Genomic DNA, 23955 nt, shown 5'->3' on the forward strand with positions numbered 1-23955 from the left:
TTATAGGAGGGCTTAAGAGCATGTTTCAGTAGGAAAATAGCCTGCCTCCTTCAAAGCATGTCCCAGTGACTGCCCTGTTGGCCAAGCACAAGGAAGCATCAGCCTCTGTGCCCCAGCACTTGGAGAAGTGCAATGGTTCCTTCTGTGAGGAGAGATGTTCTTACCCAGCTGGGGCACCTGATCACACAGACACAGGGTAGCCAAAGCGTTCAGGGCTGCAGGTAAGGATGCACTGGTGATGGTGTTGGTGAAGCTCTCCAAGACTGCTGCCTCTGCAGCAGCGAGTGGCTTTCTCCCAGTCAGGAAGTTATCTCCGGAGCTGAAGGCTTCACCCTGGGCCAGCTGCTCTCTTCCCACCACGCAGGGAGTGGCTGTGGGCCCCTGCAGCAGCTGACGTGTCTCTTGCTGGAGAGGAGCGGAGCAGAGTGCCATGGCGAGGACAGGGCAAGCTGGCACCATGAACACCTCCATCTTCCTGTGCCTCTTTATCATCCTGCTCACCAGGGGCTCTCCAGCAGTGTGTGCTGGAGACAACAGCTCCACATCCCACAGTAAGTGAGAATTCCTTCTGGCTTGGGGAAAGGCTAGGTCTGCTGTGGGGAGTCTTTCTTACCCAGGAGGGTTCTGTTGAGCTTGCAGGAGAGGTGTGTGGGTGAGACTGTAAGGGGTAGGATGTTTTCATGTGTGTTGGGGGGAGCTGTTTTTGTACCCTCTGTCCAACCATGACCTCTCCTTTCCAGGCACAGCCAGCACTGCAGAGAAACCTGTCCTGTTGGACAACGTTGCAGATGCTGAAGCCTTCATCAGTGGGGCAGAGGTGGCGGTCATTGGATTCTTCCAGGTGTGTTCACAGCACCTCCCCTCCGCCAACTATGAGCTCAGTCCCACCCTGATGAGAGCATGGAGCTGGATGTGGCATATACACCTTCCAAAGGCAGCTCCTGTCCCAGAAGGTGCTGGAGCTGTGACAGGCCACAGAGGGAATGCAGAGAATTTGATCTATGTGTGGAAAGGGAGATGAAGCAAAGGAGGAAGGTGAAGGGAGGTCATAGGAACCCTGGAGCCAGAGAAAGAGAAACGCTGCAGGGGAAGCAAAATGTGGGTGGCAGAGAACCAGTGCTAGCGAGGCAAGAGTGGGAATGTCAGTTGTTTGCTTTAATCAGCAATGACAGAACGAGGCACTGCCTGTGTCATGGGGCTAAGGAAGCTGGGTATTGGGGAGCAGCACTGGTGCAGGCCCTCTGAAGTCCAAGAGTGAGCTCGAGCTGCAGGCTCCTCCCAGGGGCAGTGTAGGCATGGTCTCTCTGCCTTGCTGCTTTGTTCCCCAGAGCTGATACCCTTGAGGCCTCTGCCTCTCCATGCATGAATTCAATTGAATTCAAAGGTGAGGGATGGTATGCGTCCCTTGCTCCAAAAATGACGTGTTTTTCCTCAGAAAACAAGACAAAAATATTTATTTAGAGAGCCGCAAAACAGGGACCTCTTTATCAGGATCCTCATTACTTTTAAGGTGCCCAAATTGCACCTTTTCCCCCCTTTTCCTTGAGCTCTGCTCTGGGCTTCTGCTGCCCAGACACTGCCTCATTGCTTCTGTCAGAAAAGATTTCAGCTTTTCAAAAACAGCTCCTTCTGAAAGCACCTTCCTTCTTCTGCCCCATGCCCGGGGCCGGAGGGCAGCCTAGGGAGGGCATCATGGCCTTGGCATAGGGCAGTGGCATCTTACAGCCCACCATGGAGTTAGGACTGATGGTATGAGGCAAGAAGCATGTGAGTGCTGGAGGCTTGTGCCCCAGGGGCCTTGCTAAGCACTGATCAAAGAGCACCAGCTGCTTCACCTGCAGTGCCTGCAGGCATTTGGAGCTCCTCGCTCTTACAGTGCTGCAGTGCTGCAAACCAGCAAGGGAATCTCACTGTATGGATGTCTCCCCACTCCCCCCAGCTGAGCACCAACCGATACCTCGTCCAACCCTCCAGTCCTCCCAGCCCTTCCGGGTCACTCTCAGTTACATCCTGGGCATGACGTGCTGTGGTATGGAATACCTTTTTGGTCAGCTTGGGTCAGGTGTCCTGTCTCTGCTTCCTCCCGGCCTCCCCTCCTCCCTGGCAGAGCATGAGGCTCAGAAAGTCCTTGGCCAGACCAAACATTTGAGCAGCAACTGAAAACATCGGCGTTATCAGCACTGTTCCCAGGCCAAAAGATCAAAACACAGCACTGTACTAGCTCCTAAGAAGGAGAAAAATGACTGCTGCTGCTGAACCCAGGACAATGGAGATGTCTCCTTCCCCTTGGAAAGCTGGATGGGCTTGTGGAAAGGCTGTACCTGAGGCACAGAGCCTGCTGCTAAGCAGCAGCAGGGACTGTGGGTTCTTGCTGGGCAAACCTATGCAAGGGCATAACCACTGGTGTTTTGTGCCACTGTGGCCTCTCTGTTGGTGCAGGATTTCATTGCACAGAGTCAGACAGGAGGCTGGTGCCATGCGGCCCAGGCTTCCAGGAGAAAGAGGCAAAAGGCAGCAACGTGTTGGTCATTCAGTGCCTGAAGCATGACAGGGCTGCATTTAAACAGTGGATAAAGACCTATGTGTGCCATGTGGACTTGTCTTGGCCCTCTGCCTGAGAGTATATTCATCCACATAATGCCCATGTTCTCTGTTCTCCATAAATTATTTTTCTACTGCAGCCTTTTATTTCACTGTAGTACGTGGCTCGGCAAGCTCCCTGTATAATGAGCACGGCTTCTCTGGCTGGGAACAGAATGCCATGATGGAAAAACAGCACGCTGCTCCAGAAACCCTGCGTGTCTGCGAGAAAGGGCAATACTTGGCCTGAATAAACCCCAGCTTTCCTAGGAATGCTCTGAAATTCAGTGCGGTTATTCACACCCCAGGCTTTAGTGCTCTCACCAGAGCCATGTCAATGTGCTGGCATTTCCAAAACAGGTCACGAGACTTGTTTTTCTTTTGAATAAAGAAAGAATTTTGTTTTCCATCCTCTCTGGGCTCACACACAGCTGAACTGATGGTTCAAACTAAAAAGAAAAACAAACCAGTTATTTTCTAGCAGAGACTATGTCTTGAGAATTTAAATCCAATAAAAAGTATCAAAAATACATTACTCAAAAGGTTGGAATGGGAATAGGAAGGGATGCTTCAATACGGGTTAAGCCAATGCTCTTGCTCAAGAAAGAAAATGGACCTTAAATTACTGAGAAATTGCATGTTTTTATCCCTTGATGTGTTTGCATTGGCTACTTTTTAAAGTATGTGTCTAAGACACCTTTTTTAAAGGAACCAGGATACTACTAATGCATGGTGTTTTTACAAAAGTTGTAAACCACTGACTCTAAAATCAAGGTTATCTTAAAAATTCTATTTTTTATATATTTATTTTATACACACATGTATGTGGATAATTATATGTATGTATCTGATACCTAAAAGGTGCCTACAAGAAAGATGAAGAGGGATTTTTTACAAGGATGTGTAGGGACAGGACAAGGGCAATGGCTTTAAGCTGAAAGAGGGTAAATTTAGATTAGACGTTACAAAGAAATTCTTCATTATAGGGTAGGTGAGACACTGGAACCTGTTGCCCAGAGAAGCTGTGGCTGCCCCATCCCTGGCAGTGTTCAAGGCCAGGCTGAACAGGGATTGGAACAACCTGGTCTAGTGGAAGGTGTCCCTACCTATGACAGGAGGGTTAGAACCGAATGAGATTTAAGGTCGCTTCCAACCTGAACCGTTCTGTGATTCTCTGATTCCATGATTTCATGACATATATGTATATATATTTAAGCATGCTACATCCAGATTCTGGCTTTCTCCCCTCCCTTTTGAGACCTCTGGGGCTTCTCACGATCACAGTGTCACCTGCAAGCGTGTGGGTAAGACGTGTGGGTTCGCAGAAAGGCAAGGCCTGGCTTCAGCAGCGCTGTGGCGCCTACCAGCTGTGTCTGTGACACTCACAGCGCGCCGGGCATCGCCGCCTGTAACATCCCTGATTCTGGGGAGGAGAGATGGTTGGCGGGGCAAGGGGAGGAGGGTGATCTCTGCAGCATCCCTGCAGCGCAGGCAGGGTGATAAAGGAAGAAGCCATTTTCTCCCCTCTCTCCGGGCAGAGGGGTTGATCCGGGCGGTTCTCCCGGACGGCCGCTAGGTGTCACCCCCTCGCTACCTTATGGAGGGTGGCGGGTACCGCTCCCCACCGCCGCCCTCCGCGTGTTCCCTCCTTCCTCCGCAGGAACCGGAGAGCTCCGAAGCATCCCAGTTTCTCCTGACAGCCGGCCGGATCCCGGAGGTGCCCTTCGGCCTCAGCACCAGCCCCGCGGTCCTGTCCCACTACGGCGTCGAAGCGAACACCGTCACGCTATTCCGCACGGTGCGTGAGTCCGCGTTGTAGCGTGAAGTGACGGAGCAGCGTGTCAGGGGACGGCACCCACCGTGCCGCCGCCGCCAGATGACCCCGGGGAGCCAGACGGGGGGAGCCGCGGCTGCCCCCGAGCTGCTCCCGCCTCGGGAAACAGGGTGCCGTGCAACAAGCTGTATCCCCCCCAGAATCACCTTCCCGGTTTAGAAGTTCCCCTGCCCGCTAGGGTTGATGAGAGGGGCTCTAGGACAAGTGCTGAAGACCTGCCCGTGGTCACGGTAGAGAAGAAGTGAAATCTCCAGGCAGCAGTGACAGAGAAGTTTAAAGCTTCTCATCTCTTAGACATAAGGAAGGAATTCTTCACTATGGGGGTGGTGACACACTGGCCTAAGGTACCCAGAGAAGCTGTAGCTGCTGCATCCCTGGCAGTCTTCAAGGGCAGGCTGGACAAGGCTTGGAGCAACCTGGTGTAGTGGAAGGTGTCCCTGCCCATGGCAGTCACCTTAGGGGAAGCCAAAAACAGCGGCTTGTCATTGACAGTCATTGCTTGCCCACCTAAAAGCACATCTGTAGAGCTTCCTGCCCCAAAGAGGCCTTTTACTTTTCACTTGCAGAGTACCCATCACCAAAATATGCAAAATGTGCAACATTTATTACACCTGATAAGGTTCTCCATTTTAAGTGTTTGCCCCATGGATCTGGTCCAGCACCCAGTGTAAAGAATGACATCTCTGTTTCTGAGTGACCTGCCTGGAACTCAGTTTTACTTGGATGGGTTTCTGTGGTTTTGGTAAGGCTCCTGAGGCACACAAAGAGCATCTAGAGGCCATGTTACAACAGATCAACACAGCAGGCATGATATCAGATCTTGCCAAGCATCACTTCAGACAGGCAAGGCTGTCTCAATCAGTGCACAACTTTTCCATCATGACTAAAAACAGATCCAGACCAGGTCTCTGCAGTTATAAATGCTCTGCCACCAAAAGAAGTCCCAAACACTTTTTCTGTCTGCTACACTATGATTTGCAGTTATTCCCTAAATGGGCTTTGGTCATGTGCCCATTAAAAATGTTACTTTGCAGTTTCTTAGGGATGGATACAGTTGTATTCAGCAAGTGCTGGTGCCTCACTGAATTTGAAGCTACTGAAGTTTGAAGTTTGCTGAAATTTAAGGAGATGGTATTGAGAAGGGCTATATACTTGCTTCAAGAGTACTGAAAAAAGCTAAGAACAAGTATTCTGCTGATTATATCCATTTCCTAGTGTGGCCCCTTCTTACACAAGTGTGGCACTAGAATACTGGAGAGAGAGATGTATCTTAGAAGAGCAGCTCTAGGCAGCACAGGATGTCCTGAAAGCCAGTGAAGTCTGTTGTGTCAGCAGAGCTCTAACCACACCCTGGGAGTGGGAGTGCAATGAAGATAAGCTGTGTGTACCGCGGAAACTAAGTGCAAGAGCTTGGCCAAGTCCTAGATCCAGGTTGGTCAAAGATTGGACAAAGCCAGTTTGTTCCCCTTCCTTTCTCATCGTTTCCTGCGCCGTGTTTACCACTGTCATTATCCAAATAATTCAGAAAGGATGATCTAAGAGTGAGCAATAGGTAGGCAGGTCCTTTTATTTAACCTTTTATTTGCTATGTGCAGGTGTTGCAGTTTGAAGCAACACCCATCTCCGTTTTGTTTCTTAGTCATGGTGGTTTCTTCCAAAAATACTGAAAAGTTCCTTTTGTTTTTCACTGTGGCAGATAGTGAGGATGACTGCATTGGGAGGGTGTTTGATGAAAGAAAATGTCTGGATTGTTAGAATTTGGATTATATTGAATATTCTTTGTTCACAGTCCAGTTTTTGCAGCTGAACTCTCTTTTAATAAGGAAAAAAAATCCCAACAAAACAAAACAAAAAACAAGCAGGCAGCTAATACACAAGTCAGGTTTAGATGTGGTTGACAACTCACTTATCTAATTATCAGTTTTTCTTAAATTAAGATATTCAGATATATTATTTTTCCTTTTATTGTGTGCTGAATACTGTGTAGGAGTAAGGGATCAAAGATAAAAAGGAAAAGAAAAAAAGAGCTGAGAGAGGAACCTTGAATCGAATACGTATTTGAAGCTGTGTGACCAGGACAGCAGTGAATCAGAAGCATAAACTCGTTTTTTCTTTGCTTTTGCAGAGCATGAAACACTTAGAATGCTTAGAAGTTTAAACCGTAATTACAGTAGTAGGATGGGCTGCTGTCAACTGGTGACACTTTTTTGCATATGGTGAAGGGAAACTGATTTGTTCTAGTGAGGAATCTGGCCTGATAGATCTATAAAGAACATAATTAACAAATGCTAGAAAGCTAGTTATATGGAGTGATAAAGACATTTTGACTGATATTCAACTATTAGATGCAGGCTGTTTCCCAGCCTTATTTCATTAAGATCATGAATGTTGACTGCAGATTTAAGAAGTTATTATCTCCAAATGGAAATCAGATGTTTTAAGAAGCCCATGAAAGTCAAGAGAAGACTTTCCGTGGAGTCTGGAGTGCTTTAGACTGGTTCCCAAGGCCTGTCTGTTCTCACCCACCAAGGTGTCACATTGGCCTGATCTCATTTACTTGAGTAGAACTGCCCTTTCATTTTATGGAGGGGAAAAATCTATGAGAGGAATGAGGCTGTGCAGTCTGAAAAGCACTAGTTTGAGTTGCCAGACAGACAGGGTGCTGTGGCCCCCTATGAGATCAAAGACCTTTTGAATGACCAGAGAACAGCAAAAAGGGCTTTAGATGTCTGCACGCTGCTGGAAAAACTAACACAAGCACTTTCAGAGGTTGTTACAGATGCAGAGAGTAAAATACGGGCTATGCATGTGGACTTTTCCTCAGCCCTGAGAACCTCATTCAACATGTGTATTGAAGGCCTTCAAATACCAAACTTTGATCCTATTATGTGTCAGAGCCCAGTGTCCCCATGGCTCAACTCAGTCATGTCCTGCATATGCTGCAAGGCGGCTCTGCCCCTTCAGGTGGTTTAGCTGTCTTTCAGTGGTTGACTGCTTTTTTTTTTTTTTTTTTTTCCTGTTTACAGGGTCACCAAGACCTCAATAAAATCACATCATCTGGGGGGGGGGGGAGGGAGGGAGCGTGGGGAGATATGTGGCAGGGTGGATTTGGATTTGTTTCTAAAGCTAAAATGTGCTGGGCTTGATATTTTTCTTTTCCTTTTTTTTTTTTTTTTTCTGCTGTACTGGGAAAAAAAAAAAAATCCTCTTTTTATTGGAGAGATTTCCTGCTTTCACAATGTTTCCAGGAAATCCATATAGGCCATGCCAATGTTTATTACTTGCAGAAGAAACAGAATAACCAGATGAAGATTTTGAAAAGGGATGTAAAGCCAAAGTTGATGCTAGGAGTTAAGCTATTTCGTGATCTCTCCCCACAACACCTTGAATAGTTTATCAGCTAATCCTCCCTGTCTCCAGTGCATCAGGAGAGGATACTGTAGGGATGTCTGGAGTCCTTGGTGATTCCTGTAATGCTGTGAGTTTGCCTTGTCTTTGGGAACCTGAAAGAGGGTGGAAGATCCTTATATCTAGGAGTGCAGGCTGGTCTCTGTAGGTGGTGGACTTTCAGAAGTGGGGATTATGTGGTGGCGGGGAGAGGATGGTGGTGTCCCAGGCAGTGGATGCCTCTGTGAGTGAGTGCAAACAGTGCCTCTGGAGGGGGCGATAGGAGCAGAGGACAGCTGTGACTGTTGGTGTCTTTGCATGTCTTCAGGTAGACAATCAGCGGAGGGATCTGGATATGAACAACAATGATATTGATGCTGAGAAGATGACTCGTTTCATTCGGATCAACGAGCTCCGCCTGGTGACAGAGTACACCCCTATGGTAATTACAAGCTCCCCACAGCCCTCACCCTGTCACTTGGCCTCCTCCCCAGGGACATCCTCTGGTCCAAGAGTTTGCATACGCAGACCTGTGTGAGGTTGTGGCAATGGGGTGGATGGAGGAAGGCACACAGTTCTGCTGCGACTCCACATAGGGACAGGAAGCAAATGCTGTGCTGGGGCAGGCAAGTGGGGTAGGGAGAGGCAGGGAGACATGGTGGTTCATTTTGCTTTCCAGTAATTTCGGGGTGTTGGTGGGCTGAGAGCTCCATTTCTCACCACTCCTTAGCAGCGCTGCTTCCTCCCAGCATGGTATTTGCCATGTTGTGCCATGCCTGAAGACTCTTCTCAGCCAGATCCCCTCTCTTTGACTGAGAAGCCTAGAGAAACATGGGAACTTGACTGACCTACTGCCAGAAGGCAGACTTCTTCATGGCCCAGCAGCACACACGGCTTGATGTAAATCTGGCTATTTGAAGGCATATTCAAGAGTTGGTTGGAAACTTCCCAAGCAAGATTTTTCCCATTCCCTCCATCCCTTAGTTCAGAATTCATCAGTTCAACAACAAAAGAGTCAGACATAGGATGCTTCCGTGTTGGTCATATTCATTAGCTCACCCATCGTGCTCTTTCCTGCTATAGAGAGTGACAAAGGATTTAGGCTCCTCTGAAATCTCAGCAGTTCACTGGTTGCATTGCTGTGAATTCAGTAGGTCTTAGAAGTCCCAGTGGCCGCAAGGCGGAGACTTTGTCATCGCTGATGGGCTCTGTTGCAGACTTCTGGATAGCTGTAACAGTGTTGATCTGCCTCAATTTACTGAAAGGAGAATGGGCCAGCCTGTTTCAAAGCCAATCTTTTCAAGTTGATGTTAAGGTTCAGCTAGTTGTTCAGGTACAGCCTGCCAGTAGAGAGAGCATTTTCCTTTGGAAATGAAACATTTTGTTTCCACAATGAAATACTGGAGAATTTCTGTTGTTTTCTCAAGGGAAAAAAAAAAAAAAAAAAAAAAAAAAGTGGATGTGTTTTCATCTTGATAAAGAGCATGAAAAATTAATTTTAAAATTACAGAGTATTTTGGAGGACAGAAAAGCCTTATCCTGTCCCACTGTCCTTGCAGTGAACACTCAAGACATGTCAGAAGGGATGTTCTTGTTACTTGTTATCTTTATAATTGCCCAGGCTTTTTGAACCCTGGGACCTTTTACTGCATCTCTTAGCAATTAATTCTATCATGACTCTTTCTTCATGCATTTCTGCTGATGGCTTGGTCTCTTGCTCCGTGGCATCCTATTCAGCACTCAGGCTGTCTCCCTTGACAGAGAAGCCCTAAGCTGTTCAGCTGGTCCCCTCCACCCTGACTGGCAGTACACATGTTGTTCCAGGTTTTTTTCCAGGTGCTCTGGAGTGCTGTCAAGGAGCTTGAGTTGACAGTGCCTCCTGCAGTCTCCAACCCAAAGCCCTCCCAGCTCCGCTAATGTATCTTGGGTTTTGGTAAATATTTATTCCCAGTGCATATGCTGTTTACATCTAAGAATACTGCCGGGCAGCAGAGGCTGGGGTCACATGGATCACACTGAGTCCTGCCAAGAGTTTCTATCCCCACCCTAGGGCCCTTACTGTTTCCCCCACATACTTTGAGATTTTCAGGCAATGCTGACCCTATGGGCTTTCCAGGAGAGTCAGATGTGACCCATCTATGTTGATGAGCTCTGCTGATTGCTGTTGCGCAAAGTTCCATGGACAGCCGTGCTGCCACACCTGTGTGTGGAGCTGCAGGAGGAGCTGCTGCTCCAGCCCTGCCCTCTCTCAGTCCAGACTTGTCATGACCCTTGGTGCTGGGTGACTTCACCCTCACCTTCACCTCCATCCTCTCCCATGAGGTCCAATGCCCTCCAGCCTTATTTTGCACCCCTCTACTCTCCCCTTCCCCATCTGCACACCACCAGAGAAGTGAAGGGATACAAAATGCCTCATAAACATGAGGCTAATGGCAGAGTCCTGGCTCTCAACAACTAGATGCTTTGTGATTCATGGCCCTTGCCAGTGTGCACTTCCTGACCCCTTCCTTATTACTCCTGGAGCTTGCGGAAACTTTTTTCTCCTGATGTCAGGGAGCTGCACAGTCTGCACTTCTGTGGTTTCAGTGGCACGGGGGAGGCAGCAGCTCTGGTCTGGCTGCTGTTTAGTTTGAGGGAGAGGCTGCAGGGCTGCAGGAAGTGGGTAGAAAGAGGAGCAAAATGATGAGTGAGGGAGTGCCTGAAGATGGTGCAGCACCTTCTTCGGCAGTGCCAGCACTGTCTCCTTCACAGAGGGCCAGTGTTCTGCCCACTTGGCCCTTACCCAGGGAATGAAGAACAGCTGGCTCCAGGTCTCCCACTAAGAGACTGCAGAGACAATTTTAACCCTAAGCACTCTGGAATACCCAGGCCCTGCAGTTGCCGAAACTCTGGACTCGTCCCCATCCTACACACAGCTTAATGCTAAAGAAATAAGGAAAGGTACCAACCCCGACACTACAAATCCTTCCCACATTCTTGGTCCCATGTTGTCCAGGTGCTGGATCTCAGTCATTCAGGGCACTCTTAATGTTCAGTGTTTGCTGGCCTTCCTTCTCATCTTCCTTGCCCCTCTAGTTTTTGGCTTGCTGTGTCCAGGAAGTCCCCCTTCCTAGTCACTGGCTATCCTGAGGCCAGTGATGAATCCTTGTGGTCTTTAGACTCTCATCTTGGGAATAAGCAAAGTCATGAGGTTAAGTGTTTCCACAGAGCACCCAGATTGGATCCCTCCTGCTTTAAGAGATCTCTTTTTTTGGGAGGCTGATTTGCAAAGAAGTCTAAGATGAGACATAAGGACCAATGTCCCTTCAGTGCTGCAATCAATGCAGATTGAATGTTCTCAGTCTCCTTGTCTCTGTGTGTTTCTCTCTCTGTCTGTGGTGGCAGACAGCAGTAGGTGTGATGCAGAGTTCGTTCCAGCTTCACCTTCTCCTGGTCACAGACAAAACATCCCCGAAGTACCCTGAGCAAATGCGCAGATATCGGGAGGCAGCAGAGCTCTTCAAGGGAAAGGTAAGTCCAAACAGATTTGGAGAGCAGTGATTTCTTCAGTTGATGGGGATGGCATTATTTCCTTCTCTGTGGATTAGGGGAGCAAATCCTACTGGCAGGAAAAGAGGATTGGTTGGATAACTAAGTGGAGGGGTTGGATCTGTTCACCTTTTGCCAGTTTTCCTCCTTGTAGGGAAAATATCCTCTGTATCTTGCTCCTCTGCTCCCTCACTAGGACATTATGTACTTCCTTGCTTCTGGTTCAGTTTTGTTCCTTTGTATTAGGAGATGACAAACAGCTGCTGCACTTCAGTCTGGTGATGATTGGATTCCACTGATGTGAGAGATGATTTTGTATATACAGCCTGCAAGATGCCAAGGAACATTATATAAGTAACCAGTGATAGCAACTAATGTCACAGTGATTCTTAACCCTTAGCCTTCTGGTTGTATCCTGGGGAAACAACTATTTTTAAGAGTTGCAAATAGGTTTGTCAGATTTCCCACACTAAGGTGATGCTGTAGATGGTGTCTTTCAGAGAAATTCTGCCTGGTTCCCACCCTACAGTGTGTGGACAGAACTTCCCAAATAGTAAACATCCCATGGCCGATTCTCTGCCAGCAGCTGGATTACAGGGGAATTTGTGTTCATGGAACAGAGGAAGGAATGGAAAGCAAAGGAATGCATTTGGGGCAAGGGAGAAGATTAGAAGGGAGGGGGCAGAAGATCACAGCAGGGGGGAAGGCTGAGCTGAGAGGCAGTGGAAGACATGTTCCTGGGTGATGTCTGGAGCTGGAAAGAGAAGGTTTGAGAACATAAACATCTGCATGCATCTGTTTGTGGGACTGAAGAGGCAGATTAAAAGTATGTAATCATCCTCAAATGGAGGGGCCACCTCGGAGCTGTGCGCCCTCTAAAGTCTTGAGACTTGTTTACGCAAGATTGCTTTGGACCTTGCCATCTGTCCCACCCACTGGAAACCATGCATCAAAGTAAAAAGGTCTCTTCAAAAGTGTTTTGCTTTGATTAATACTTAGTGATAAAAGAAAACCTGCTCATCTGAAAAATTACAGCCATCTCATGTGAGATATGTGTTATAGTAACACCACTAGCAGTGTCCTCCATGAGCAGCAGAGTTTGATACAAGTCTCCCCACTCCAAGCAGCTAACTCTTCCAACATAACACATTACTGTTTAACATCACTATCCTTTGCTGGTGCAACTGCAGCTAGCTTTCTCTTCATGTGACATGCCTAGATCTGAGAAAATGTGAATAACTTTCCTAGAAATATTTCACAAAACATTGGATAAAATGTTGTACTGAAGTCCAGATAAATTATGGATTGCCGGCAAGCCAAATCTAATTTTTTTTTTTTTTTAATCCAGGCAAGTTTCCCAGTCTAGAAGTTTCCCACAGTAAAAATAGAGATTAAAGATATGGGGATTTGAGTTATTATTTCTACTGCAGTGGTACTGAAGAATATGTAGATGAAAGGGCTTAGAGTCTAATATATTTTTTTTTCACAAAGGACTGCCATTCTGAGGAGTAAATTGTGATTTGTGCTTCCCTCTTACAAAGCAGTAAGACCCCCCTGTTTGGGTCTTTGACCTGGATAGTAAGGAGTAAGCAGAACAGTATGCCCACTTAGGTTTGACTCTTGTTCTGACATGTAGAAAGACATGAATCACTTTGGGTATCAGAAGCAGCCACTGAACAATACCACAGAAATCTTTCCTAGCTAATTTTCCTAAGTGGAGTTACCTGTTGTCAGGCTCACAAGTTAACTCAGGTTTACTTCAAAACAAGTAAAGTATAGAGTAAGTTTTGCCTATTTGCAGCTCACAGATTATGTGCGAATAAATGCAAGATTCTTGACTTGAATTTCATTCAGGATTACTAGTGAATAATTCACAGCCTGTGGGCTGGTGGTGAAAGGCTTGTTTGTGCTGCAGGGTTAGTGCTGTCAGTGGTTCAAGCAAGGAATTGTGCAGTGGAGAGTTGTTCAAGCTCCCTCTGAGCATGTACCACTGCATCCATCAGCACTTTACAGTGATTGCAGAGTGCCAGAACAGAGAGGGGAGACTTGGTGTGAGTTGCAACTTCTTTACAAGCCAGTGCAGAACACAAACAGAGCCTTGAGATGGTTCCCAAGCAGGAGAAGGGGTACTGATCCTTTCACACATCTCTACTTTGCTCTGAGGAAAGGGGTGTCCTTGTCATTGCCATCACTAGCTGGAGGGAGAGGAGAAATTTCTTGCTTGCATTGATGGAGAGATGAAGTGGAACTGCTCCTGCTGAGTGGCTGGCTCCAAAGAATGAAGAAAACCAAAGAAATAGGATCATTTAGGTTGGAAAAGACCCTTAAGATCATGAAGTTCAACTGTTAATAGATCATGAGGGAATGATTAATCTGCCAGTTCCTGGATTATAGTCCCTTCATCTCTGGTTTATGATCTTTTCATTTTTGCCTGAGAGGAAGCTGAGGTTTTCAGCTGGAGGATCCATGAAGCTGTATGGTGAGGACTATTACTTGAAAACAGCCTGAACTTCACTCTGAGCAGTAGTGTCTGAAAGCAGTTTAGATTTTACCATGGAACCTGGGGTCTATAAAATTATGGAGTGGAAAATGCAAAGGTTAGACGATGCTAAGACAGCAAGAGCTGACAAGATTAGGAATATGATACTTTTCTAGCAGATGTTGAGAAACAATTATGGGTGGGTAACAGTGAACAGACAGAGCTCGGGGAGCTACGGCTGCAGAAGTGAATCCACCAGCCTTCTTGGAAGAATCCCACTGCAATCAAACATGTGCGTATTTGGGAAAGTACCGCCAAGAGTCCAGGCTTTCTACTGGAAAGGAAATGTCAGGGTTTGCATTGCTGAGCCAAATTAGCATAAGCATCTTCAATTTTCTATTGACAATATCAGAGCATAACATGTCAATTACAGCTGGCATACCTCATGGATGTTTGCAGAAGTTTCAATAAGGCAATGTTGGGAATAACAAAGGCAACTTTTGCTGCAACTAATGTAACTGGTTTGCAATGTCAAAATTATTTGGATAGAGATGTTTGCAAAGGCCCTTTTACTTTATATGTAGGGTTATTTAGAAATGGGTTCTAAGAAACTCCCAAGAGCCCTTCGGGAGTACTTCCATGGAAAGGAATGGATGCTGCCCCTTCTTTTTCAGGCAGTCATTCATACACTTTTGATTTTTCTTGTCAGTCATTGATAGTCCCAGAAGTGAGAGGGATAATATTTAGAGATGTCTTGTCTAGCCATAGCCAGGGGAGCCTGTAAATACAGATTGTCTATGTCATTTAAAGATATCTGCAGTAAACTTGTTTTTATAGCTTGCTTTTGTTTTTGAATTTGTGACTGATATTTTTGTTTTGCTCTGATGTACTATGCAAGCTATGTAAGAAATTACTCAATCTACAGTACTCCATCTTTCTGCTTATACAGTCTCCTCAAAGAATGAAAGTTACAGCTTCATGAAGCTCAAAGCCAAACACTGGACATGAGGTTGGATTATCCTTCCTGTTTGTCTTTGTTAGAGGAAAAACTAAGCAACACCAGATTGGTTTCTACCCCTGCAGTGCTATTTGCAATTTTAATTCCTTGGGTAACAACATCATTCTGTATCTTAGTATTTACCGGGAACTTGATGTTCTAAAAGCACTCAACCAGGAATCAAGCTGTCAAGGCATCAAGATGGCACCACTGTACAAAATTTTCTGAAAGAGAAATTTGCAGGTGACAGTGCACAGATAATATAATGTTGGAGGGGAGAATTTTTGTCAAGAATTCCTCATCCATGCAGGTGATCCTTCACTGCCTGTAGCAGCAGACCTCTGAACACAGGCAAGAAAATTGCTACAAAATGAAACAATTTCATAGAAATCATTTCAGAATGGAAAAAAAAACCAAACCACCCAACAACAAAACAAACCCAGCTATTGTACAGGATAGTATGAAATAGAAAATGAACTTTCTGTCTGGGATGGAACTACCTGGTTTCTAGCAGTGACGTAACAGTTGGCATTGTAAGTGGGATATGTTTTGTGAATTATAGCTTTGTTAAGTTGTCTGAGCAAAGGCTTTAGGCTCCTTTCAGCACTAATAGAGAAGGACATGTCCTTCTTTTCTTCTAAAATAGGTGGAATAATGTGCCTGCCGCCGTTTATTGCAGAGGTTATGTAAATGACTGTCTGATACAAGACTACGATCTGGATGTCAGACGTTAGGCAAGGTAACTCTTGTCTCACGGCCAGTGTAATTTTCCATGGTCACAGCATTCATTCTTTGTGATTGCAGCTGGCTGGGAATCTCTGAACCAAATAAATTCCTCATGAGAAAATGCCAGGTGGCTTCTATCATGGAAATGCCCCCACTGAGAAACTTGCTTGGTTTCCAGCTACTGAGGAGACCAGCTTGCAGTGCTTGTGGCCTCAGTACCAACACACCTTACAGAGTGCCTCACAGGTGTGACTCTGAGGCTGCACAGGTCTTGGCAGGACCCCTGGAGCACATCCAGTGCAGGGTGCACATCCTTTTTTGAGGATTCATCCCACATCACAACACCTACCAAGAATGTGTCATTCTAAAACGAATTTAGGATAAGCCCTAAGGTGTCTTCTTTCAAGTGACAGTGGACAAATGCAATTACCATCTCTCCTGTACTTTTGGGATATGAGGAGAAGGAAACTTGCTATACTTTGGCATCCTGTAACTCCATGAGCCAAGTGTGAGTCATTAGAGAGATCCAACTCAGGAACTGTGAATGATGACATCTCAGCCTTTCTAGCTGAGGGGCCAGTGGTTTTTGTGGTTTTGTTTTCTTTTGTAAGGAAGAAGATGTTTGGAGATCTAAACCCCAACCTTTTTATTCTTTTATTCTTACTCTATTCTCTGTATTCATAGGTAAAGTATGTACAGCTTTTTAGTTTGGAGATTTTTAACAAAGGCTGGAAGCTTGATAAAGTGAAGAATATTGACTGATATTTGTTTATATTACCATCTTTTTAAAGGTAGAGGATATTTTGCATAGAAAATGACATATAACAACCTAAATATTCTAAATGTTTTGGGGTTTTTTTAGCTTCTTGCTTAATATTTGATTTAAAAGATGTTGCTGTGTAGTGAATCTTTCATAGAGAAACCTAAAAGCTGCTGAATGAACTGGTGAAAATATGACAGCATATCCTGTACCAGCCTTCTGAAAGTGCTTCTCTCCAACACTGTCCTCTGTTTCCAACTTGCTAGTTGGAAGGAGAGCCCTAAAATATACATATTGATGCTCCAGCTGAAAGTTTCCTATATTGGGTGCTTAGACCTGTGACCTTTAGATTTGTGGCCCTTCTCTAGTTAATCTATTTAGTGTTTTATCCTGGAAAAGGATGAATTTAGCACTCAGGGAGAAGTTTCCACAACCTGTCTGCTCACTAGCTTGTTTTCCTTGGGGTACAGCTGACTTTTGGAATAGAAATTGCAAGTGATAAATACCACGTATCCAGTGAAAAGTGTTGTTCCTGTTTCTGTATTGCAGTGATTAACTGGAGTTAAACTTTGCACTAGCCTAACTATCCATCCTTCCCATAGGCTGTTTCCTAGGAAAGTTTCCAGATATATTTGTTTTTTTTTTTATAGAACACAAATTTAATAAAGAATTTGAGATTTACCAAGTTTATTTTTAGAGAAGAAAAAAGTTTTGGAACTAACTTGCATGTTCTTGATCTAAAAGAAAGAAAAACATGAGTCACAGCCTGGGAACCAGATACATCATCTTCACATTGCATTCCTTTCCTTTTTTTAAACTCTTTTTGGTTTTTGTGTAAGTTAACTCATATCTATGTCCATAGGTATATTGAATATGCTAGGCCCTGTAGACTGCACAGGACAAAGATAAAATAAAATAGTGCGTGATAGCTGGATGTTTGTTTCATTGACTTGGATGTCAGCAGCCAAGGGAATCTATTTAATCAGGTCACTGATTAAATTTTTCAATTGCTGTATTTTTTATTTTTAAATTTGTACGTAATATTTGCACGTAGCATTAACAGATAATTTAACAAAGATCTTTGAGATAGCTGTATATTTTATTGTTAATCTTTCAGATTAAAACCATTTAAATTTATACCAGTTCCTACTGCACTTGTAAGATCTCAGCTGAAACTTATTCTTAAAATAAAACCATGGACCTGCTTACCATTTCTGCTAAATCTGTACTATTGAATCATAGAATCACAAATTGTTTGGGTTGGAAGGGACCTTAAATCTCATCCAATTCAACCCCCCTGCTACGGGCAGGGACACCTTCCACTAGACCAGGTTGCTCCAAGCCCTGTCCAATCTGGCCTTGAACACTGCCAGGGATGGGGCAGCCACAGCTTCTCTGGACAGCCTGTTCCAGTGAATCATATGCCAGAATCCTAACCCTTAGCTTGATCTTGCTCTCCAGGACTATTCGTGAGCCCAGAAAACTGTATGTTGTTCTTATCTTGGCTTAGTCATTGTTGGGCTTCTCTTCTCAGGTCTGAACAACCCTCCATTGATCTGGGCTGTATGGACATTCGTGTCTTGCCACCAACTCGTTTCCTAGATGATTGCATCTTCATTTCTATTCACTGCAGCTCACTTAAATGTTTGTGTTTGGCTCTCTCATGTTCTTATCCTTGCAGGCTCCTGCTGCCCCATACTTCACTCCCACATTCTTGCAACTGAGTTTGATTTTTACACACCAAAACACCTTTTTACTCTGCGACTGTGGGTCTTCCATGGATGTGACCTTATCCAAATATTGTTCAAGGAGAGGAGTCAGCTTCTTTTGCATGTGCCACTAAGATAGAAGACATTTTATTTCCTCAACTACTAAGAGAATCGAAGTGGAAATTGCCTTCTTGCCATAGTGTAGACATATTTTAAAAGAAGGTGAAAGAAGACATTTTATTTGGTAGTGTAAGACTGGACTTGATAAAATACAGAAAAATGCATTGTGTGGAGCAGTTACATAGTGGCAGAGGAAAGTGATATCCTAAGAGAGTATAGTAGGCTTTCTCTAATTCTTTATAAGAACATTGCTGTTAATCTTTGTATGATCACTGTCTGGCAAGCTGTTCTCTCTCTCAGTTTCCTTTTCGCTTACATTTCCTCTCCTGTTTCCATCACAGATTCTCTTTATCCTGGTAGACATTAATTTGAAGAGCAATGACCGAACAGTGTCATTCTTCAAACTGAAGAAGTCCCAGCTGCCAGCTCTGGCTATATTCAACGTACCAGATGAGGAGCAGGATGTCTTGACTCTGGATGAAGTCTCCGTTGAGCGTGTACAGGACTTCTGTAATGGTTTCATAGAAAGAATGGAGAAGGTAAAGGGGAACTTTGGTACAGTCTACAGAAATCTGGGATCTTGTAGGACAATGCAGTTGCTCACAAGGCTCTCTTCAGTTTTTTGAACTCCTCCCCAGCCCTGCCACCTCCTGTTTCATTTTCACTTCACCTGGATATCAGAAAAACGTTAAATCTAGAGGAAAACAGAAATAGATGTTTTTTGCAGAGTTTCTTTCTTCATTGATTTCTGCCTTCTAGTCTACAGCAAGAAGACTTCACTGACCTCTGCAACTGTATGAAGGTGTCAGTGAAGCATGTATTTTCTGGGGGCAGCAGCTGGGAGACAGAATGAAGGGTGCTTTTGGGCACTAGGAAGGTAACACATGAGAAGATCAGAGAGAGAGTGGCATGGAGAGGAAGGAAATCTATCAAGAAGGCCACAGAACAGAATATGCAGACGAAGGCTCAGAACTCTAACAGAGGTCTCTGCTGGTAGAGGGACAATTTAATCTCCATGTTCATTCAGTGTTAAGAGCTTTCTCTGTCAAGGCTCATCTTCCTATAGCACAGAGGCTTTGTGTGTCAGTACCTTGTGTTGTGCAATTGAAATGGGATATGCAGGGCAGTGGCATAGACAGGAGAGGCTTTTAAGCTGGTTTGTTCCCTTTTATCATTATGCTGAAGAAATCGAGCAACATCAAAACTGATTTCATGCCTCTAATGTGTTTTAGGGTGAAGATGAACCTGAGGAGAAGGCTCCCAGTGAGGAACTATGATTCTTTCTCAGCCATCAGGATGACTGTTCCCAGAGTCTTGTTTCTGGCATATGAAGAGTTCACTGAGCCCCCCAGCTCAGGAATTCCTGGGATGGCAGGACTATGGGACCACCTCAGTCATGGATTCCCATCTCCATGCCATGTACATATATGCTGTCTGTCCTTTCTAGGAATCTCTTCTCCCTTCTCATTTGCTGTCTCCAGCTCTCATTTTCTCAGTACTTCAGTAGTTCTGGTATTGCCCTACACCATATCCTTCCATGACAGCTCTGTGACACAGCAAAGTGGCAATATCAGAAATGAAAAATATAGTTCCCAGAGATGCTTCCCTCATTCTCTTTTCTTTTGGTGCCCTGCTGAGTTCTACTGTCAGTCTGTCCTGACACTAGGAATAGATTGGTTGCTTGATGTCACGTGAACTTTTCCATTTATTTTACTAAATAAAACAGAAAGTAAATAGCCTGATTTTTTATTCAAATATGTGATTTTCTACTTCCCATGTCTTTCACTTAAGGACAAAGCCTGTGCATTTCTGAGTGAGTAAGCTCAAAAATCTCCTTTCTCTGCATTTCACCAGGCTTGCAATGCCTAACCAGTCAGATTTGTTGCTAAGAATCATTCCCCATGGAACTGTACCCATCATCAACAGGTATTTTCAGCAAGATGAGAGACTTCTTTGAAGGTTTGGGATCAGAACAGCACTGGGTACAGCAGGTCTGAACTGGTGCGGCAAAAACGAATGAGACTAAGATGCAGATTGAGGCTAAGAGGAATGGGAGCTGTGGCAGAAGGGCAGTAGGAAGTTGCATTGCAAGATAGGGGATATCTCCACATCGCATTAGAGAGGGAGGCTAATGTCTGTGTATTGACCTCAGACATCCCTCAGAGGTCCAAGTGCTGGCATACAGGGGATGGGGACTTTGCAAATGAGGTGTATGAGCCATCCATGTGCTGCTGTACTAGATTCATGCAGGCTTGCCTCATACTTGGCTGAGCACCCTTTGGCATGGAGCATGGATGCTTCTGTCAAACAGTGACTGCATTGTCTCTCAGGGCTTGAGAGACTTGGCTTGGGACAGGGAGCCTAAGAGGAGTAGAGCTGAGAAACCTCACTTGGCCCTTTCTCAGTGATTGGCCCAAGGGGAAGAACTGGGAATAGAAAGTTGTTCTTGCGAATGAGACAAACACAGCTCCCCACCACAGAGCGAGAAGTCAGGAGCTGGAAAGGATGCAAAGTAATTGGCAGTCACCATGATGAGGGCCATAGCAGGAAGGCTACAATAGAGAGGCAGGTGCCAGCCCTGCGTTAGCTCTTGCTTCATCCATGAGGGTCAAGCCGATGCCTTCCATCAACCTAAGGCTCTGTCTTCCTTGCAGCTGGACTCAGGTCCTTCAGGGCTCTACTGTCCCTTCTACTCTGCTTACCTAAAGCAAATCCAATGCTGCAACAGTTGGTATGGGGAATCAAAATTGCTGCGCATTTCCAAGGAAGAGTGGTGTGACCAAAACAGTATGCAGGATTGTGCCTTTTGTTGGCAAGGCTGGGCAACTGTTTCCCTGCCCAGGCAGCTATCCTCTAAGAGGCAAAGTGGTGGGCAATATGGGGTCTTAGAAGCTCCATGGTCAATAAATAGCCCAGAATTGTTTCCTAAATGAGGCAGTTCAGAAAAGAGCAGAACAGCGAGGAGATGAGAGAGGCAAACCACCTCTGTTCAATCCTCCTCTTGTCACAGCTGAGTGCTCCCTAACTTCTGGTTTGTATGTGGCCTCTGAGAACAGGTAGTATTGCTTCTGGCCACAGCTGGATAGTAACACTGAAGATGTCAAGAGAGATGTGACTTTGAGGCATTATGCTCTGCATATTTGTTTCTTTGGGCTGGTAAAAGTGGAGGCACCTGTCCTCAACCCATAAAATTGTTTTGCTTGTGTCCTTTCTTCTGAGCAACCATTTCACAGTGACTTTGTGCCACTAACATGTCCCAGAAGAGGGTGTGTCACCATCACCACCTGGAGCCTACAAGGCCATAGGGTTTGGTCCATGGGTGTAGTGTTCATGTGACAGCTGGAGTGAGCCATTTCTGCAGGCCTTTTAAGTGTCTTTGAAGCACAAGACTATTCAGGGTGGTCACATACCTTCTGCTGTGTTTGGTGCCCTGGATTTGCAAGCTAGTCTTGGAGCAGCAAGTGAAGACTGCTTCTCAGTGGCACTACTTGGCATGTGGGGCCTTGCCTGGTAGTGTCATGTGGCTGCACTGCAGCTTCTCTACTGCTTGGTGAGTTTCTTCAGGAGATGTTGTTGTTGAGCAGACCAAAGTATGCCCTCACCATTGGTAGGGCCAGGGAAGGGAACTGCCTGCACCAGATGACCTCTTGGGTGAACATGTGTCTCATGCTAATATGTATGCCTCTAACCTGCTGGATGCTCCTGTGGCTTTTGCACGTTGAAGAAAGTCTGCAGAAGTACAGGAAAGATGCTGAGGACAGGAAGCCAAAGTCTAAAGTGTCGGAATGTCTTGCTGCTTTTGGCTGGTGTCTGAGCCCCAGGGTATGGGCTGAGGTTGCACTGCTGGACTAGAAGAGCATGAATAAAGTCTAAACTTTGGCAGTGGAGTTCCCCGTGTAATGCATGTGGCTTGCCAGGCCTGTGTGTGCCTGTGCAAGGGGCGTTGTGGTGAGATCAGTTGCCTCTGACCATATGGCTGTGTAAAAGTGTGAGCACAGGGCTCAGCCCCTCTGAAACACTAGGGAGCCACAGGGTCTCATCCCAGACTCTGTCACACACTACAGCATTGGTGATCAGACATGGCTCATCTCATACTGGCCCAGAGCTCAGGCAGAGCAAACTCCTTCCAACATCCCATGTCAGTGGTATGTGATGGTTTTGAACTCCTGGGTTTATACCAGTCCTAGAACACACAGGGCAGTGTCTGACAGCAAATGCTCTGCTTTCCCTAAATAGGAAAATTGCTCTTTTTTAATAGCTGTAGCTTGTTTCTCCCTAGGAAGGGTTGTACCGGTTCCTCTGTGGTAAGGTGAAGTGGAAAGGTCTTCTGCAGAGACATCTGTGAGGAGCCTTGATGTTGTAAATGTTTCCAGTGTCACGTACCTTCAGTGGTCCAGACCAAACAGTGTGGGGGAACCGGCCTGGTCCATGGGCGTCTGAGGTTCTTGTCTTGGTCCTGTGTGAACACAATAGCTGCAGGAATTGGGCACAGCGACGTGACTCTTCCTCAGTGCTAGAGGGAAAAAAAAAAGGACATGAATGAAGCTCTGGTTCTGCAAACAGACTTGGGACCAAGAGCAATGTCCCCATTGACCGTGTTTGCTATGTACACAGCTAATTATAGGTACAGCTTTTCAGGAGCTTCATTATGTACATTGGGGAGTTTCATTCCCTTTGTGCCTTCCAGAGCTCTGCACCTAACCAACAAACTTGGGAGCCACAAGGCAGCCACAGGAAAAGCCTCCTTCTTCTTCAGCTGCTCTAACATACTCTCTGGGACTTGCATTTCACAGGCAGCCCTGGAGTGCTATGCTCAAGATGCCCTGGGCACAGACAACAGTGGTGGTAGAGCCAGGGGTCTGCATGAATTCCTGTGCTCCAAGGCTTCTGCAATGCAGCTTTGGTGGGCTTAGCCACTGTGGGGGAGCATAAAAGGTAGAAACCAAAGGCATAATATTATGAAGGGACAACCTCTTGTTTATTGTTCTGGTTTGGGTTTTGTCCCTCTTGTGTTATCCCTCTGACTTGAATTTGTGATGTACTTGGCCCAGATGTTTTGAGCTGGCCAGAGAGGCTGGGTTGGTTTTCAAGGGAAGGAGTGCTAGAGACTGACAGAGGGAAGCATGAGGGGTTCCTATTCCCTTCACTATTATTGATGTAACATGGTGTGAGAGCCCCTGCTTTGCAGCAGTGCCTAAACTCAAGGGACATTCAAAATAGCCAAGAGAGCAGCTGAGCCTGCCTGACAGCAAAGCAAGGCTGCAGATGTTTGTGAGAGCTGCCATCTTTACCACAGAGAACAGGGAACTGGGTTGTGCTGTGAAAGATGCAACTTTATATTCTTCCTTGGTGAGAAAGGTGAGAATGCCTTCAAAAGCAGAATATTACAAAGACCTGGAGGTTCAGCAAGGGGCTAACTTTTTTGTGGTTTATCCTCCTGAACTGTTGTGGTGGCATAAAGTAAGCATATTTTCCTTAGGTGTGAGGGCTGGGTCCTGGGTGGAGGAGGAAATGGTGAAGATTTAGTGTAAGATATAGTAGGAAATGTTGTCCTCCTTACGATAAAAGGATGAAGGTCACAGCTGTCTGACACCTCTGTTCATCTGGAAGGAAGCTGAACCAATAAATCAGGCAGCAATAGTAGAAGCAAACCCTTTCTTACAGGTGGAGAGACCACAGGGCTTAGTCACTCTGCATCTCTGCTCAGGATGGCTTTCCTTCAGTACCACTAACAGCAGCCCATGGGCTGGCAAAGAGGTGGGGAGGTTGACATAGGAGGGGGAAATATTGTCTGAAGGATGCAACTGGGGAAGTGGTTTGCAGGACAGTGAAAGA

The 23955-nt window shown here is 45.7% G+C and overlaps 1 protein-coding gene across 2 annotated transcripts; it reads left to right on the top strand.

Annotated features, from left to right (window-relative positions):
* The first annotated feature begins 4 nt into the window (after window positions 1-4).
* ERP27 (endoplasmic reticulum protein 27) lies at window positions 5-19854 on the top strand. Of its 2 annotated transcripts, XM_065675691.1 has the most exons (8): window positions 5-221; window positions 300-551; window positions 741-841; window positions 4241-4378; window positions 8130-8243; window positions 11186-11311; window positions 18462-18659; window positions 19353-19854. In XM_065675691.1, exons 2-8 carry the CDS (start codon window positions 431-433, stop codon window positions 19395-19397), a joined length of 843 nt encoding a protein of 280 aa, XP_065531763.1. In that variant the 5' UTR covers window positions 5-221; window positions 300-430; the 3' UTR covers window positions 19398-19854. The 2 variants fall into 2 exon arrangements, with proteins under 2 accessions (XP_065531763.1, XP_065531766.1); XM_065675694.1 differs by lacking the exon at window positions 5-221 and having other exon boundaries at window positions 235-551.
* The last annotated feature ends 4101 nt before the right edge of the window (window positions 19855-23955 follow it).

This window comes from Lathamus discolor, chromosome 1 (genome assembly GCF_037157495.1).
Source record: "Lathamus discolor isolate bLatDis1 chromosome 1, bLatDis1.hap1, whole genome shotgun sequence".
Classification (NCBI taxonomy): Eukaryota; Metazoa; Chordata; class Aves; order Psittaciformes; family Psittacidae; genus Lathamus; species Lathamus discolor.

Coding starts and splice junctions, on each gene's coding strand:
- ERP27 (XM_065675691.1), top strand. CDS start 431: ATGGCGAGGACAGGGCAAGCTGGCACCATGAACACCTCCATCTTCCTG. Junction 842..4,240: donor CGGTCATTGGATTCTTCCAG/GTGTGTTCACAG, acceptor CTTCCTCCGCAG/GAACCGGAGAGCTCCGAAGC. Junction 4,379..8,129: donor CCGTCACGCTATTCCGCACG/GTGCGTGAGTCC, acceptor GCATGTCTTCAG/GTAGACAATCAGCGGAGGGA.